The 17,472-nt window shown below is 32.2% G+C and overlaps 3 protein-coding genes across 4 annotated transcripts; all 3 read left to right on the top strand.

The window, feature by feature from the left end:
• Positions 1–961: 961 nt before the first annotated feature.
• On the top strand, positions 962–9,882 carry LOC123674212 (zinc finger protein 711-like). The gene is made up of 3 exons (XM_045609131.1): positions 962–1,228; positions 2,454–2,790; positions 9,871–9,882. Exons 1-3 carry the CDS (start codon positions 1,119–1,121, stop codon positions 9,880–9,882), a joined length of 459 nt encoding a protein of 152 aa, XP_045465087.1. The 5' UTR covers positions 962–1,118.
• Positions 9,883–10,367: 485 nt separating this feature from the next.
• On the top strand, positions 10,368–12,278 carry LOC123674202 (zinc finger protein 711-like). The gene is made up of 3 exons (XM_045609120.1): positions 10,368–10,634; positions 11,860–12,196; positions 12,246–12,278. The coding sequence occupies exons 1-3, from the start codon at positions 10,525–10,527 to the stop codon at positions 12,276–12,278; spliced, it is 480 nt and encodes a 159-aa protein (XP_045465076.1). The 5' UTR covers positions 10,368–10,524.
• Positions 12,279–16,304: 4,026 nt separating this feature from the next.
• LOC123688641 lies at positions 16,305–17,061 on the top strand. Of its 2 annotated transcripts, XM_045627241.1 has the most exons (5): positions 16,305–16,382; positions 16,445–16,515; positions 16,579–16,754; positions 16,813–16,872; positions 16,925–17,061. In XM_045627241.1, the coding sequence occupies exons 2-5, from the start codon at positions 16,467–16,469 to the stop codon at positions 16,997–16,999; spliced, it is 360 nt and encodes a 119-aa protein (XP_045483197.1). In that variant the 5' UTR covers positions 16,305–16,382; positions 16,445–16,466; the 3' UTR covers positions 17,000–17,061. The 2 variants fall into 2 exon arrangements, with proteins under 2 accessions (XP_045483197.1, XP_045483198.1); XM_045627242.1 differs by having other exon boundaries at positions 16,380–16,515.
• Positions 17,062–17,472: the final 411 nt, after the last annotated feature.

The raw sequence follows: 17,472 nt of genomic DNA, 5'->3' as shown, positions 1-17,472 counted from the left end.
ATTTCTTCACAAGAGCATTCTTCAGCAACAAGTTTTTCTTTGTGGATATTTCTTTGTTTCAATCTTTCAGATCTACTACTAGGGCATTCAGGTTCTTCCTTTGTGGTAGTAGATCCAACAGGAAGATTTCTGGAAGTCACAGAGCAGTCTTTTTCAAACATTTTTTCTGTGTAGAACTAGAATCTGTAAACGATTATTATTTTTATTATTATCCCCATAAATATAATCTAAAATTTCACGTGCTATCAGTGCTTACCTCGATAAAAATAATCATCATCGATAAAATGCAGGGAACATACTTTCATATTTCTTGTCACTGGTTTATCGGTTTTGAGTTTCAGTTGCCAAGCTTTTTGTCGATCCATCAGCACTTTACTCCCCAATTTCCCTTCCCCCCAAACACGATTTTCATTACCAGTTTGAGGGAAAGCATGGAACTTGATATTTGTACTTTTTTTCCCCAGGAAGAACACTGAGAAACTGATCAATAGCGATTCGAACGACTCATAACTATTAAAATAATTTAAGAAAAATATAAATATTTGGAGAATATCACACAAAAACACAGAATGCAAGAACCTCAGAGGAATGAAAAGGATTGACTACCTCTCAGGTAAGAACCATAGCAAACCATGTCAACATTTCTAGTTACTCTGATTGTCACCAGGTGGCGCAGCGCTTATTTTGATTCGCGAACAAATAGAAAGTAGTTCGAGTACGTGCGCATGCTTTTACTAAGAACTAACAAGAGGTGCATAAACGCCACTGAATTCTTAGGTTTAGTTCTTATTTCGTAGTTTCCTTAGTTCTTAGGAATGGTGCATAAACCCACCATAAAGAGCATAGACAAATATTCATTTTTCTATGTTATTATCTTCATCTACTTATCTATGGTTGTTATTTCTTCATGAAGAGTGTCGTAATATTTTCACAGACTAACTAGTAATCTGTGATTTCTACTCTGTTATCTGTGTCTGTGATATTTTAGTCGGTGAAGAAAAGGCAAGCTTCATGCTATCGTGAACAGTAGAGATAATACAGAACAAACAGTTCTCGAATTGTACTTATACATATTTATTTTCACAATTAAGAATTTACGTTAAGTGTTGAAGCCAGAAATGGAAACATACTCAAAAATTTTCCTAGATGAAAATAATCATCACAGAGTGAAGATGGAAATGGGAGAAGATGATGATAGCTATGAAAAAGGAAACTCATTGGACTTGGAGTAAGCATTAATTAATTTTTCTTAATACTGTAGGCCAAATTTTAACTTTTTTCACTTTCACTTTTTTCATTGTAAAAAAAGTTATTTTTAGAGAGAAATTGGCATATTGTCTCTTCAGTTAAGTAGATGTGTTTTTACGATTTTGAAAGTTTTAATTATTTTCAGACTGTTCTGTTTAGGTATTAGTTTTCTTGTTCATTTTTCAGCCAGAGGAAGAGTCCAAAGTAAGCTCAAAACTGTAGCAATATAGATCTTTTAAAAAGAGTCCGTTGTTTGCCTTTAATCCCTATTAGTCTTAATCTCTTGATTTTAAAGAAAAATGTCAGAATATATTGACCATCTCTTTTGTTTTGAATAATATAAAATATTTAGTTACAATTTGCTTGGGATAGAGCTTATTGAAATTGTTTAAACCTCTTGATAATCAACAAAAAATAATCTTGAAAGTTGCTCGAGACGTCCCCCTAAATATTGAAAAATTGTTTTTACTGGAATCACTGGGATACTATTACCGAAACCTTAAGAGTGAATTTTTAAGATCAGGAAGTGTCACTAGAAACAAGAGTATTCAATTACCTATAAGATACAGGACTGTAAGTTCCAAAAGTAGCATTGTTAGAGCAATAGGTGTTTTCAACTCTCTTTCAAGTGAACTGAAGGTTTTGGATGATGGTTATTTCAGGAAGAATGAATAAAGAGTTGGATTGCGGCTGAGTTTCATTGATTTTTGTATATTTTTTTGTATTAAGGCAATTTTATTTCATTTGCTGGTATTTGATAATTGTTGTTACTTTTTCTGCTTTTGTTATTGTTTAGTTCTTGTTGGCTATGAATTGTGAAAATACGGTTGATCTAAATCGGGCTCACAAACAGGCAACTCGATTGCCTCTGTGAGATGCACATCATTGTATTGTGTATTTTCAATCAATAAATAAATCCTTAAATAATGATTTTCTCTATTTCGCTATAATTCAAATATTCTAGGATACACAGATACTAGATCCTAATGATCAAAATTTATTTATTTTGAAATTGCAAAAAAGCAACAATACTTTTTAAAAAGATGTCACATTTTGTGAAATATTCCTTTGAAATATCTTTTTGAAAATTCGATTTTGTAGAAGAACACTTTTGAATGAAAATTTTCAGTGTTTGTTGAAATTGTTTTCTCTTCAAACCTTTTATAATTGGAAATCAAAATGTTAAAATAATTTTTTGGTTCTAGTTTTCAGTACACGACTGATTGGGGGCATATTGATGAAAAGACTGAAATCATGGATATTGTTCAGCATTACACTAATGAGAATGGAATAATATCGTCTATTAAATATGAAATAGGGGAGTTTGCTTTAAACCAGAAAAACAATCTCGAAGGGCATATAGATGCTGTCCATTTGAATGAAAGAGAACATAAATGTCACTTATGTGATTATGCAGCCAATCAGAAGAATAACCTCAAAAAGCATATAGATTCTGTCCATTTGAAAAAAAAACCACTTAAATGTCACTTATGTGATTATGCAACCAATCGGAAGAATAACCTCAAAAATCATATAGATTCTGTCCATTTGAATAAAAAAGAACATAAATGTCACTTATGTGAGTTTGCAGCCAATCGGAAGAATGTCCTCAAAAATCATATAGATTCTGTCCATTTGAATAAAAAAGAACATAAATGTTACTTATGTGATTATGCAGCCTATCTGAAACATGACCTCAAAAATCATATAGATTGTGTCCATTTGAATAAAAAAGAACATAAATGTCACTTATGTGATTATGCAGCCAATCAGAAGAATAACCTCAAAAAGCATATAGATTCTGTCCATTTGAATAAAAAAGAACATAAATGTCACTTATGTGAGTTTGCAGCCAATCAGAAGAGTGACCTCAAAAAGCATATAGATTCTGTCCATTTGAATAAAAAAGAACATAAATGTTACTTATGTGAGTTTGTAGCCAATAAGAAGAATATCCTCAAAAATCATATAGATTCTGTCCATTTGAATAAAAAAGAACATAAATGTTACTTATGTGATTATGCAACCAATCGGAAGAATAACCTCAAAAATCATATAGATTCTGTCCATTTGAATAAAAAAGAACATAAATGTCACTTATGTGAGTTTGCAGCCAATCAGAAGAGTGGCCTCAAAAAGCATATAGATTCTGTCCATTTGAATAAAAAAGAACATGAATGTCACTTATGTGAGTTTGCAGCCAATCAGAAGAATAACCTCAAAAAGCATATAGATTCTGTCCATTTGAATAAAAAAGAACATAAATGTTACTTATGTGATTATGCAACCAATCAGAAGTATAACCTCAAAAATCATATAGATTCTGTCCATTGGAATAAAAAAGAACATAAATGTCACTTATGTGAGTTTGCAGCCAATCAGAAAAATAAGATCAAAAACATATAGATCCTGTCCATTTGAATAAAAACGAACATAAATGTAATTTATGAGATTATGCAGCCAACCGGAAAGTTCATCCCAAAATGCATATGGATTCTGTCCATCTGTATAAAAAAAATAAATAAAAAAGAACATGAATGTCACTTATGTGAGTTTGCAGCCAATCAGAAAAATAACTTCAAAAAGCATAAAAATTATGTCCATTTGAACATAAGAGAATTACTTATGTGATTATGTAGCCAACCAGAAAGTTTACCTCAAAGTTAATATGGATTCTATCCATTTCAATAAAGAAGAACATAAAAATCACTTATGCGAGTAGACCAGAGAAAGCAGGCCAACCAAAGTTTTGAAGGAAGGAGTCATACAATTATGATATTGAGAACATGTGTTACTACAATAATAATGAATACTATATAGCAAATTCCCACCCTTTATAGATACGGTGTTATAAATTTTTGACCATGTTATTCGAATTTGGAAGCCATGATTCGAATCCCTCCTTTAGATATTAATCATATTTTTTTCATGTTGATATTTATTTTATTTTTTTTTTCATATGTGCTTGCATATTTGATGATAAAAGGAAATATAATAAACCGTTGTATAAAATTTGCAGTATTTTTCTTGAAACCGTCAGAGTAAAGGTAGATGTATAGTTTTGGAACGTAAGGCTGAATTGTCCTTTGATAGGAAAATTTAGCCCTTTCATCCCCAATAACACTCACTATATACCCAGTCTATTTCTCAAAAATATAAGGGTATTGTATCTTTAGAGGTTATCCTCTAAAGATATGTTTCTGCTTTCTTAACGGTTCGTAACTCCGTTGAAGTAGCAGTGAGTGAGTTGTGGTGAGTAGAGGGTTGTAAATCCACTACAAACCCAGTAAAACTCGCGGTGGAGTTAGAATAATTTATTTACGTCGAAACTTGAACAGAAAAAATGTTGTTGAGAATTAAATTAGTACAGTTTTTATATTATTTGTGACGACACACAGTTTTCGTCATGGGCCGCCTTGCGGAGTTGCTGGAATCTGCAAAATTCGCATATTATTTGGCCTAGATATGGTATATTGAGTGCATGAGGTCGATAACTGCTTCCTGGTAATTTTCAATGGAATTTGAATTCTTGATCTTTAAATGCGATTTCTTCTGGATATTCCTTAATGTTTAATTCACATCAAACAGGTATTTTTTTCTGAAGACAACAGTAACAAAATTTTAAAAATTTTCTTGTGTGTTTTTATGTATCACAAATTTTGAATTCCCTAAAGTTCAGTTACACTTTTAGCTACATTATATCGAATATAAATTTATTTATCTATAATATTATTCATATACTGGACTATCTAAAAACTCTGGAATAGAAATCACAAAATATTTTTCCGGCAACCGACCGGGAAGTGCTCACTTCCCGGAAGGTTTTTCTCTGAGAAAGTATCATTTGCCGGACTAGGCCGGAAAAGAAAATGAAAATCTTGGTAGGTATATTTTTAATAAATGCAGTTGATCATTACCATAGCAAACGAGAAAACGAAATGAATCCCTTCAATATTAGATAGTAATTGCTCGAATTTTAATATAAATAAAAATTAGAATGTTTCTGCTAATATTAGCAGAAACATAGAAAATACAACATATGTGGTATTTTCTGTTCTGTTGAATTCAAATAGGAATTAAAATGTATATAAAAGAAATGTGGCGTCTCATTGATTTATAATTCTACACGGTTGCCGAAAAAAATATTGTACGCAACACGCCAGAAAATGTTTTCTTTTGGATTCACAGACTTTCAGGGCTCGCTTATGCTCGTCCTGGAATTTTGTCTATTCGTAAGTAATATCATAAGGGCATCTAATTTTTCCGAAAAGAATCGAAAAAACACGTTGCTAAGTAATATTTTGACAAGAAGCATGAGTGCTGGTGGCAACAAAAATCCGAGTCGAAGACGAGGATTTTTGCACCTGCACGAATGCTTTTTGTCAAAAAATATTACTTTGCAATGTGTTTTTTCGATTTTTTTCACAGGAAAAATTAGATGCCCGAATGGTATTTGACAAGACTATTTCCTGAGTAACAGATTATTCTGCATGCATTACCTATGTATAGGTATTAATTTGAAAACAGATACTCAATTTCATTTCATCCAAAATACTAAAAATTTAATTATTTATGGTACAATTAAAATATAAATTGCAATTTTGGTACACGGTAGGGGAATTGTTTGAAAGATAATGTCTTTAAATGGGTCAAAAATTATTTTCCACTTCACAAAATACATTTCTTGCATTTTTTTTGCAACGGTGTTCCACATTGTCTTCACAACTAGTTCTTTGTAATTTTCACCGTTTTCCTTCTTCATATTCCACGCCCAATCTTTCAGAATTAGGTTTAGTTGTTCTAAAGTTGTGTTTTCCATAAGCTCATAGTTCTTTGCTTTGCAGAATGTCATGAACTGTTTCCATATTGAAGTATGAGTTCTGAGGGTATTATACGGTATACTTTTCTCAATCGCCAGATCAATATTAGACGAAGAATCGCTTCCAAAGCGACTCATTTTCACGATATAAGCTGACTAACTAGCACTTGACAATAAAATCAGAAAAAATTGTTGAGCGTCGTTTTCTGGTGTCCTTGGAGATTATAATTACGTTTGTTTTCAAAGGTATTGTAATTTTTGGTGACAACAACTGTCAAGTTTTGCCGCGGGTAAACGCGAATAAACTGCTGACAGGTCCTGCCAAACAGTTTTTCCACCTAGAAACCATTTGTAATTCAAAATTGCGCGTTTCTGATTGGTGCAAATTACGACGAGGGAAATAGTCGTCCAAAAAAACCCTATTTTCCGGACTTTTTACGTAAATTACTATTCTTTCAGAAAGCACTCAATGAAATTCACCTTTTTCTGAAAGAAATTTGAGATATCATGAAAATCTGTACCATACAGTTCTTGAATTTGATTGATTTAACTATTTCAATACTATTCTCATCCGAATATCTCAATATTTTTCTCAAAAAAAATTAAGATCGCGTTATTCCCATAGCCATATTAGGCTATTTCAATACTATTCTCATCCGAATAACTTAATATTTTTTATTGAAAAAATTAAAGGAGCTTTATTCCCGTAGCCCTTTAGCTATTTCAATAATCAACTAATGCGAAAAACTCAATATTTCTCCAAAAAAAAATTTAAAAAGCGTTATTTCCATCTATCTCTTTGATAGTATACTAATAATATTAATTCTATGATTATATTATATTTCTATGGTAGAAGCCGCGTGAGGGTCAGCCTCTTCCCAATTGTCCATATTCACCGTCTCCATATTGTTGTGCGACAATACCAACAACCCAGTGTTCCCAACGGAGAAAAATACCGCTAATATCAAAAATACTATCAGCCATAGAGATTATTCTTCCACTGACTACTTCCAAAAATGGAGCGAAGCCTTCATTTATACACTCGGCCGCAGTTAATTTGTTCATAAAACCACCTTTCACTAATGTTCTTATTTCCAAAATGTGAAATTTTTGCGAAATATTGTCCCAAACAAGCCTATCTGGCGTAGCAGCCAGAAAAGGTACACATAAACTTCACTTATAAACTTTATATTGTGGAATTTTTCTAGTAAGCTTAATATTTCTTTTTTAGGAACACTGGGTAGTTGGTATTGTCGCACAACAATATGGCGACGGTGAATATGGTCATGGATATCAGTGTGACCATCTATAGTAGAAATCTACTATTATAGTAGATTTCGGGCCACCCATGGTAGATAAATTTTTCATAGTAGATTATAGTAGATTTCTGATTTGTTTGTCTGTTAGATACAAGATGGCACTATTCGCAATGAGTTTCAAAATTCGAAACCACCAAAACTCTGGCTCAGCCAACATCGAAAAATATTCGCACATTTCGAAATTTGCCATTGCTTAATGTTAAATGCGAAAGAATATTTTCCGAAATCAATAGAATAAAAACAAAAGATAGAAATGGATTCATGAACATAAATGTTGCTTCGATTCTAAAGAAGGATTAAAGGAAGCTGGTGAATGTAGCGAATTTACTCCAGATTCATAAAAGTTGAATATGATGAATAAAAATACACTTTATAAAAATATGAAACTTTCTGAGATAAATGGTTAGTTCAATGTAGGTATGTACTTTTTTCAATTTTAGGTAGACAACGTTGTTTTATTGATTTTCTAACTATACTATATATATTTTTTATTTTATGTTGTATTTTTGTATATATTTTAATATGTGTATATTTTTTAGATATTATTTTTACACTATTAAATGTATAGGGGCCAATAATATGTTATGATACATAAATTCACATTATGTTATAATGCTATGAATAAACCCGTTATTTATTTATTTTATATTTGAATCAGTATTTTGTCAGTTTTAAATATCATTGATAAATGCCTACAAATATGGATATGCGCATGCGCAAAGCTGATAGTAGATTTCTATCATCATTGTAGTAGATTCGCTTTTTGAAAGATGGTCACACTGATGGATATGCTCTCTCGCAAAATCCAAACGCGCTCTTCGATGGGCTGAGGTAAGAGCTGGGCCTCTTGCCGCGACACGAGGCCTTAAATCATATTCTCTGAGACGATTTCTTATTGTCTGAGTGCTAATTTGCACCCCATGAGTTTGCTCAAGTTGAATTTGAAGGAGGCGAGCGGTTGCAAACCGTTGTCTCAATGAAGAAACTCTCAAGTAACGTTCTTGAATGGCAGTTATTACCCGTGGTCTACCCTGTCCTGGTTTTCGGACATTCATACCTGTCTCCCTGAATCGCTGCAACATTCTGGACACACTTGTATGGGAAACTCCAAACCATTCTGCAATTCTTGTGTATGTTCACCCTTCTTCTCGCGAAACTACCGCTTGGGCACATTCCTCTTGGGCCAAATTGCGTGTTTCGCGTTGCATAGCGATCGAGTGTAGAAAATCAAACGAAAGAAAAACTATTGATCACTAGAATTGATCGAGAACAACTGATTTCAGAATGGAGCCAATACATTCAAAATCTGATAATCTCATCTTTTTTATTCCTGCTGGGAAAAAACATATGTATTGAAGAAAAACGTTGAAAGTGGATAACATATGCATGCATAATTCTGATAAAAATAATTATCATCGAGAACACCTTCAGTTGTAGAATAAATTTGAGATTTCCATGATGTGCGTTAATTCTTTTGCGCAGTGTATATTCGGCATATTATACGACTTCTAAAATAATTAAAATGTGATAGAGAAGTATCATCAGTGTGCCCTGAAAAAAAATATATAGAATTTCAGAGTACATGTCCAAATATTTCTAAGGAATTTTTCTAATATTGTGTAAAGGTACCTTAGATTTGAAGACAATAATATATCTTTGGCACATTTCTTGTGGAATGCCAAATAAAACAGATAATGTCACATATGAATGATCACATTTCAATTTTGTTAAAACTAAAACAATACGCTGCTTGATTGTTAAATGTGATTTTTGATCACTGTAAATAGATTGTACTACTTCTACTATTGTATCTTATAGTTTCATACTATTGAGACCAGTAAAACTGTTTAGAGCACTATCTTTTGTTATCAGGTCACACAATACTTAAGGAGTATTCACTTGCACTTCGAAATCCTTGAAAGTTTTAGGCCCATTATAATCAGGCTGACCCTGAAGAAGCTGTAATAGACCTTGTGCAGCTTCGATTTCATCTTGGGAAGTAGATTGTAGAGCACGTTTGATTTCTTCACAAGAGCATTCTTCAGCAACAAGTTTTTCTTTGTGGATATTTCTTTGTTTCAATCTTTCAGATCTACTACTAGGGCATTCAGGTTCTTCCTTTGTGGTAGTAGATCCAACAGGAAGATTTCTGGAAGTCACAGAGCAGTCTTTTTCAAACATTTTTTCTGTGTAGAACTAGAATCTGTAAACGATTATTATTTTTATTATTATCCCCATAAATATAATCTAAAATTTCACGTGCTATCAGTGCTTACCTCGATAAAAATAATCATCATCGATAAAATGCAGGGAACATACTTTCATATTTCTTGTCACTGGTTTATCGGTTTTGAGTTTCAGTTGCCAAGCTTTTTGTCGATCCATCAGCACTTTACTCCCCAATTTCCCTTCCCCCCAAACACGATTTTCATTACCAGTTTGAGGGAAAGCATGGAACTTGATATTTGTACTTTTTTTCCCCAGGAAGAACACTGAGAAACTGATCAATAGCGATTCGAACGACTCATAACTATTAAAATAATTTAAGAAAAATATAAATATTTGGAGAATATCACACAAAAACACAGAATGCAAGAACCTCAGAGGAATGAAAAGGATTGACTACCTCTCAGGTAAGAACCATAGCAAACCATGTCAACATTTCTAGTTACTCTGATTGTCACCAGGTGGCGCAGCGCTTATTTTGATTCGCGAACAAATAGAAAGTAGTTCGAGTACGTGCGCATGCTTTTACTAAGAACTAACAAGAGGTGCATAAACGCCACTGAATTCTTAGGTTTAGTTCTTATTTCGTAGTTTCCTTAGTTCTTAGGAATGGTGCATAAACCCACCATAAAGAGCATAGACAAATATTCATTTTTCTATGTTATTATCTTCATCTACTTATCTATGGTTGTTATTTCTTCATGAAGAGTGTCGTAATATTTTCACAGACTAACTAGTAATCTGTGATTTCTACTCTGTTATCTGTGTCTGTGATATTTTAGTCGGTGAAGAAAAGGCAAGCTTCATGCTATCGTGAACAGTAGAGATAATACAGAACAAACAGTTCTCGAATTGTACTTATACATATTTATTTTCACAATTAAGAATTTACGTTAAGTGTTGAAGCCAGAAATGGAAACATACTCAAAAATTTTCCTAGATGAAAATAATCATCACAGAGTGAAGATGGAAATGGGAGAAGATGATGATAGCTATGAAAAAGGAAACTCATTGGACTTGGAGTAAGCATTAATTAATTTTTCTTAATACTGTAGGCCAAATTTTAACTTTTTTCACTTTCACTTTTTTCATTGTAAAAAAAGTTATTTTTAGAGAGAAATTGGCATATTGTCTCTTCAGTTAAGTAGATGTGTTTTTACGATTTTGAAAGTTTTAATTATTTTCAGACTGTTCTGTTTAGGTATTAGTTTTCTTGTTCATTTTTCAGCCAGAGGAAGAGTCCAAAGTAAGCTCAAAACTGTAGCAATATAGATCTTTTAAAAAGAGTCCGTTGTTTGCCTTTAATCCCTATTAGTCTTAATCTCTTGATTTTAAAGAAAAATGTCAGAATATATTGACCATCTCTTTTGTTTTGAATAATATAAAATATTTAGTTACAATTTGCTTGGGATAGAGCTTATTGAAATTGTTTAAACCTCTTGATAATCAACAAAAAATAATCTTGAAAGTTGCTCGAGACGTCCCCCTAAATATTGAAAAATTGTTTTTACTGGAATCACTGGGATACTATTACCGAAACCTTAAGAGTGAATTTTTAAGATCAGGAAGTGTCACTAGAAACAAGAGTATTCAATTACCTATAAGATACAGGACTGTAAGTTCCAAAAGTAGCATTGTTAGAGCAATAGGTGTTTTCAACTCTCTTTCAAGTGAACTGAAGGTTTTGGATGATGGTTATTTCAGGAAGAATGAATAAAGAGTTGGATTGCGGCTGAGTTTCATTGATTTTTGTATATTTTTTTGTATTAAGGCAATTTTATTTCATTTGCTGGTATTTGATAATTGTTGTTACTTTTTCTGCTTTTGTTATTGTTTAGTTCTTGTTGGCTATGAATTGTGAAAATACGGTTGATCTAAATCGGGCTCACAAACAGGCAACTCGATTGCCTCTGTGAGATGCACATCATTGTATTGTGTATTTTCAATCAATAAATAAATCCTTAAATAATGATTTTCTCTATTTCGCTATAATTCAAATATTCTAGGATACACAGATACTAGATCCTAATGATCAAAATTTATTTATTTTGAAATTGCAAAAAAGCAACAATACTTTTTAAAAAGATGTCACATTTTGTGAAATATTCCTTTGAAATATCTTTTTGAAAATTCGATTTTGTAGAAGAACACTTTTGAATGAAAATTTTCAGTGTTTGTTGAAATTGTTTTCTCTTCAAACCTTTTATAATTGGAAATCAAAATGTTAAAATAATTTTTTGGTTCTAGTTTTCAGTACACGACTGATTGGGGGCATATTGATGAAAAGACTGAAATCATGGATATTGTTCAGCATTACACTAATGAGAATGGAATAATATCGTCTATTAAATATGAAATAGGGGAGTTTGCTTTAAACCAGAAAAACAATCTCGAAGGGCATATAGATGCTGTCCATTTGAATGAAAGAGAACATAAATGTCACTTATGTGATTATGCAGCCAATCAGAAGAATAACCTCAAAAAGCATATAGATTCTGTCCATTTGAAAAAAAAACCACTTAAATGTCACTTATGTGATTATGCAACCAATCGGAAGAATAACCTCAAAAATCATATAGATTCTGTCCATTTGAATAAAAAAGAACATAAATGTCACTTATGTGAGTTTGCAGCCAATCGGAAGAATGTCCTCAAAAATCATATAGATTCTGTCCATTTGAATAAAAAAGAACATAAATGTTACTTATGTGATTATGCAGCCTATCTGAAACATGACCTCAAAAATCATATAGATTGTGTCCATTTGAATAAAAAAGAACATAAATGTCACTTATGTGATTATGCAGCCAATCAGAAGAATAACCTCAAAAAGCATATAGATTCTGTCCATTTGAATAAAAAAGAACATAAATGTCACTTATGTGAGTTTGCAGCCAATCAGAAGAGTGACCTCAAAAAGCATATAGATTCTGTCCATTTGAATAAAAAAGAACATAAATGTTACTTATGTGAGTTTGTAGCCAATAAGAAGAATATCCTCAAAAATCATATAGATTCTGTCCATTTGAATAAAAAAGAACATAAATGTTACTTATGTGATTATGCAACCAATCGGAAGAATAACCTCAAAAATCATATAGATTCTGTCCATTTGAATAAAAAAGAACATAAATGTCACTTATGTGAGTTTGCAGCCAATCAGAAGAGTGGCCTCAAAAAGCATATAGATTCTGTCCATTTGAATAAAAAAGAACATGAATGTCACTTATGTGAGTTTGCAGCCAATCAGAAGAATAACCTCAAAAAGCATATAGATTCTGTCCATTTGAATAAAAAAGAACATAAATGTTACTTATGTGATTATGCAACCAATCAGAAGTATAACCTCAAAAATCATATAGATTCTGTCCATTGGAATAAAAAAGAACATAAATGTCACTTATGTGAGTTTGCAGCCAATCAGAAAAATAAGATCAAAAACATATAGATCCTGTCCATTTGAATAAAAACGAACATAAATGTAATTTATGAGATTATGCAGCCAACCGGAAAGTTCATCCCAAAATGCATATGGATTCTGTCCATCTGTATAAAAAAAATAAATAAAAAAGAACATGAATGTCACTTATGTGAGTTTGCAGCCAATCAGAAAAATAACTTCAAAAAGCATAAAAATTATGTCCATTTGAACATAAGAGAATTACTTATGTGATTATGTAGCCAACCAGAAAGTTTACCTCAAAGTTAATATGGATTCTATCCATTTCAATAAAGAAGAACATAAAAATCACTTATGCGAGTAGACCAGAGAAAGCAGGCCAACCAAAGTTTTGAAGGAAGGAGTCATACAATTATGATATTGAGAACATGTGTTACTACAATAATAATGAATACTATATAGCAAATTCCCACCCTTTATAGATACGGTGTTATAAATTTTTGACCATGTTATTCGAATTTGGAAGCCATGATTCGAATCCCTCCTTTAGATATTAATCATATTTTTTTCATGTTGATATTTATTTTATTTTTTTTTTCATATGTGCTTGCATATTTGATGATAAAAGGAAATATAATAAACCGTTGTATAAAATTTGCAGTATTTTTCTTGAAACCGTCAGAGTAAAGGTAGATGTATAGTTTTGGAACGTAAGGCTGAATTGTCCTTTGATAGGAAAATTTAGCCCTTTCATCCCCAATAACACTCACTATATACCCAGTCTATTTCTCAAAAATATAAGGGTATTGTATCTTTAGAGGTTATCCTCTAAAGATATGTTTCTGCTTTCTTAACGGTTCGTAACTCCGTTGAAGTAGCAGTGAGTGAGTTGTGGTGAGTAGAGGGTTGTAAATCCACTACAAACCCAGTAAAACTCGCGGTGGAGTTAGAATAATTTATTTACGTCGAAACTTGAACAGAAAAAATGTTGTTGAGAATTAAATTAGTACAGTTTTTATATTATTTGTGACGACACACAGTTTTCGTCATGGGCCGCCTTGCGGAGTTGCTGGAATCTGCAAAATTCGCATATTATTTGGCCTAGATATGGTATATTGAGTGCATGAGGTCGATAACTGCTTCCTGGTAATTTTCAATGGAATTTGAATTCTTGATCTTTAAATGCGATTTCTTCTGGATATTCCTTAATGTTTAATTCACATCAAACAGGTATTTTTTTCTGAAGACAACAGTAACAAAATTTTAAAAATTTTCTTGTGTGTTTTTATGTATCACAAATTTTGAATTCCCTAAAGTTCAGTTACACTTTTAGCTACATTATATCGAATATAAATTTATTTATCTATAATATTATTCATATACTGGACTATCTAAAAACTCTGGAATAGAAATCACAAAATATTTTTCCGGCAACCGACCGGGAAGTGCTCACTTCCCGGAAGGTTTTTCTCTGAGAAAGTATCATTTGCCGGACTAGGCCGGAAAAGAATCACTTCGTTTGTGTCATTGTGAATATGAAAATCTTGGTAGGTATATTTTTAATAAATGCAGTTGATCATTACCATAGCAAACGAGAAAACGAAATGAATCCCTTCAATATTAGTAATTGCTCGAATTTTAATATAAATAAGAATTAGAATGTTTCTGCTAATATGTGGTATTTTCTGTTCTGTTTGATTCAAATAGGAATTAAAATGTATATAAAAGAAATGTGGCGTCTCATTGATTTATAATTCTACACGGTTGCCGAAAAAAATATTGTACGCAACACGCCCGAAAATGTTTTCTTTTGGATTCACAGACTTTCAGGGCTCGCTTATGCTCGTCCTGGAATTTTATCTATTCGTCCAAAAAAACCCTATTTTCCGGACTTTTTACGTAAATTACTATTCTTTCAGAAAGCACTCAATGAAATTCACCTTTTTCTGAAAGAAATTTGAGATATCATGAAAATCTGTACCATACAGTTCTTGAATTTGATTCATTCAACTATTTCAATACTATTCTCATCCGAATATCTCAATATTTTTCTCAAAAAAAATTAAGATCGCGTTATTCCCATAGCCATATTAGGCTATTTCAATACTGTTCTCATCCGAATAACTTAATATTTTTTATTGAAAAAATTAAAGAAGCTTTATTCCCATAGCCCTCTTTAGCTATTTCAATAATCAACTAATGCGAAAAACTCAATATTTCTCCAAAAAAAAATTAAAAATGCGTTATTTCCATCCTTCACAACACATCTATCTCTTTGATAGTATACTAATCTTAGAACATTAATATATTCTATATGCTAAGATACTAATAATATTAATTCTATGATTATATTATATTTCTATGGTAGAAGCCGCGTGAGGGTCAGCCTCTTCCCAATGGATATGCTCTCTCGCAAAATCTTGTGAATGTTCACCCTTCTTCTCGCGAAACTACCGCTTGGGCACATTCCTCTTGGGTCAAATTGCGTGTTTCGCGTTGCATAGCGATCGAGTGTAGAAAATCAAACGAAAGAAAAACTATTGATCACTAGAATTGATCGAGAACAACTGATTTCAGAATGGAGCCAATACATTCAAAATCTGATAATCTCATCTTTTTTATTCCTGCTGGGAAAAAAACATCTGTATTGAAGAAAAACGTTGAAAGTGGATAACATATGCATCTCAGTTTTGGGGCATGCATACCCATTTTACAAGCCTCAGAAATTGACCATATTCACCGTCGCCATATTGTTATGCGACAATACCAACTACCCAGTGTTCCCAACGGAGAAATATTGAGTTTACTACAAAAATACCGCTAATATCAAAAATACTATCAGCCATAGAGATTATTCTTCCACTGACTACTTCCAAAAATGGAGCGAAGCCTTCATTTATACACTCGGCCGCAGTTAATTTGTTCATAAAACCACCTTTCACTAATCTTTTTATTTCCAAAAGGTGAAATTTTTGCACAATGTTGTCCCAAACAAGCCTATCTGGCGTAGCAGCCAGAAAAGGTACACATAAACTGCACTTATAAACTTTATATTGTGGAATTTTTCTAGTAAACTCAATATTTCTTCGTTGGGAACACTGGGTAGTTGGTATTGTCGCATAACAATATGGCGACGGTGAATATGGTCAATTGGTCACCAGAGTGCAAAGCAAATCATGATCATAGAAAAAATAGACGATTAGTTATTCTATGATCTTCAATATTAGCTTAGAACATAGAACTGTATTAATATTCTAATCATAGACCAAATATCTAATTGATATTAGAATTCTATGCTGTCCATTTGATATTAGCGATTCAAGTTCATCCCCAAGCCACCTATCGGAAGAAACTGTAATATCGGCTTAAGGTACGGTAGGAGTGAAAGCTTTGACGGCGTGCATTTCTGCAGGTTAAATTTTTATATTTTAGTGTTCGAGGAGTTATAATATATATGAAAGTTTGTTCAAAGCATTTTGAAGAGTCTGATTTTCATACACAAAGTAAGTTGTAAAAATATCAGTATCAATGGAGCTCCATGTGTAGTAATATTTTTCAATATTCAGGTAAGGAGCTGAGACACGCAGATTTGTGTTTGAGACCGAGAAAAACTAACTTGAGACGCCGAAATTTGAAAAGAAATGCAGTCCCAACAAAAAACCTTCCTACAGGTACTCATGAGAACATAAAGAAGAAAGAAAGACGGAATTTAACTAGATATGATCCTGTACAACAACCAATTGTAATTATATAATGATCCTTTTAAATGAAAATAAATCTAATATTTACAAAATTTTCAGTTGAAATTTGACTGTGAAGTAATGACACAAAATCAAGATGAAAATGAACTTCATGCTCAGGTAAAGTATTGAGATATTCTAGTTGAATCAAATGATGATATTGAAATTTCAGGAAATGATTCACAGACCTGATGAATTGTTGGCTGCTGAAGCTCTATGTGCTTTTATCAATAAGGACAATTTGTGACAATATTACTACAAATCAAAAGCTTTACAGCTTGACAGGGTTGAATTCTTTCGAAATGCTGAAAACTATTGAAATTTTAGTATTAAGAATAAAAAGAGAAAATTTTGTTTCATCCCTCAATATTAGGGAAAAAATACATTTCCAAAACTAAAGAATGACACGAGCTATGTTGTATTGTCTTTACTCTTTGGAAACATCAGTTCCCAAAGTATAAAAGAAATTTTTTTATGACATGCTAACTGTGTTAGCGACAGTATTGAAACCTGCGAGCTATCTTCCACCTATTGAGGAAATTCGTAATAATTTGCCGCAACACTTTGAGCAATTTACTGATGTGAGAGTCATTCTTGATTGTACAGAAATCTCTGTTCAGAGAACTAAATGCCTGTGTTGTAGAGTAAGATGTTATTCTAACTATAAAGGGAATAACACTGTAAAATTCATGGTGGCCGTGACGCCTGCAGGATTGATCA

Source organism: Harmonia axyridis, chromosome 1 (assembly GCF_914767665.1).
Source record: "Harmonia axyridis chromosome 1, icHarAxyr1.1, whole genome shotgun sequence".
Classification (NCBI taxonomy): Eukaryota; Metazoa; Arthropoda; class Insecta; order Coleoptera; family Coccinellidae; genus Harmonia; species Harmonia axyridis.
This window is presented reverse-complemented; position numbering and strand designations above follow the sequence as displayed.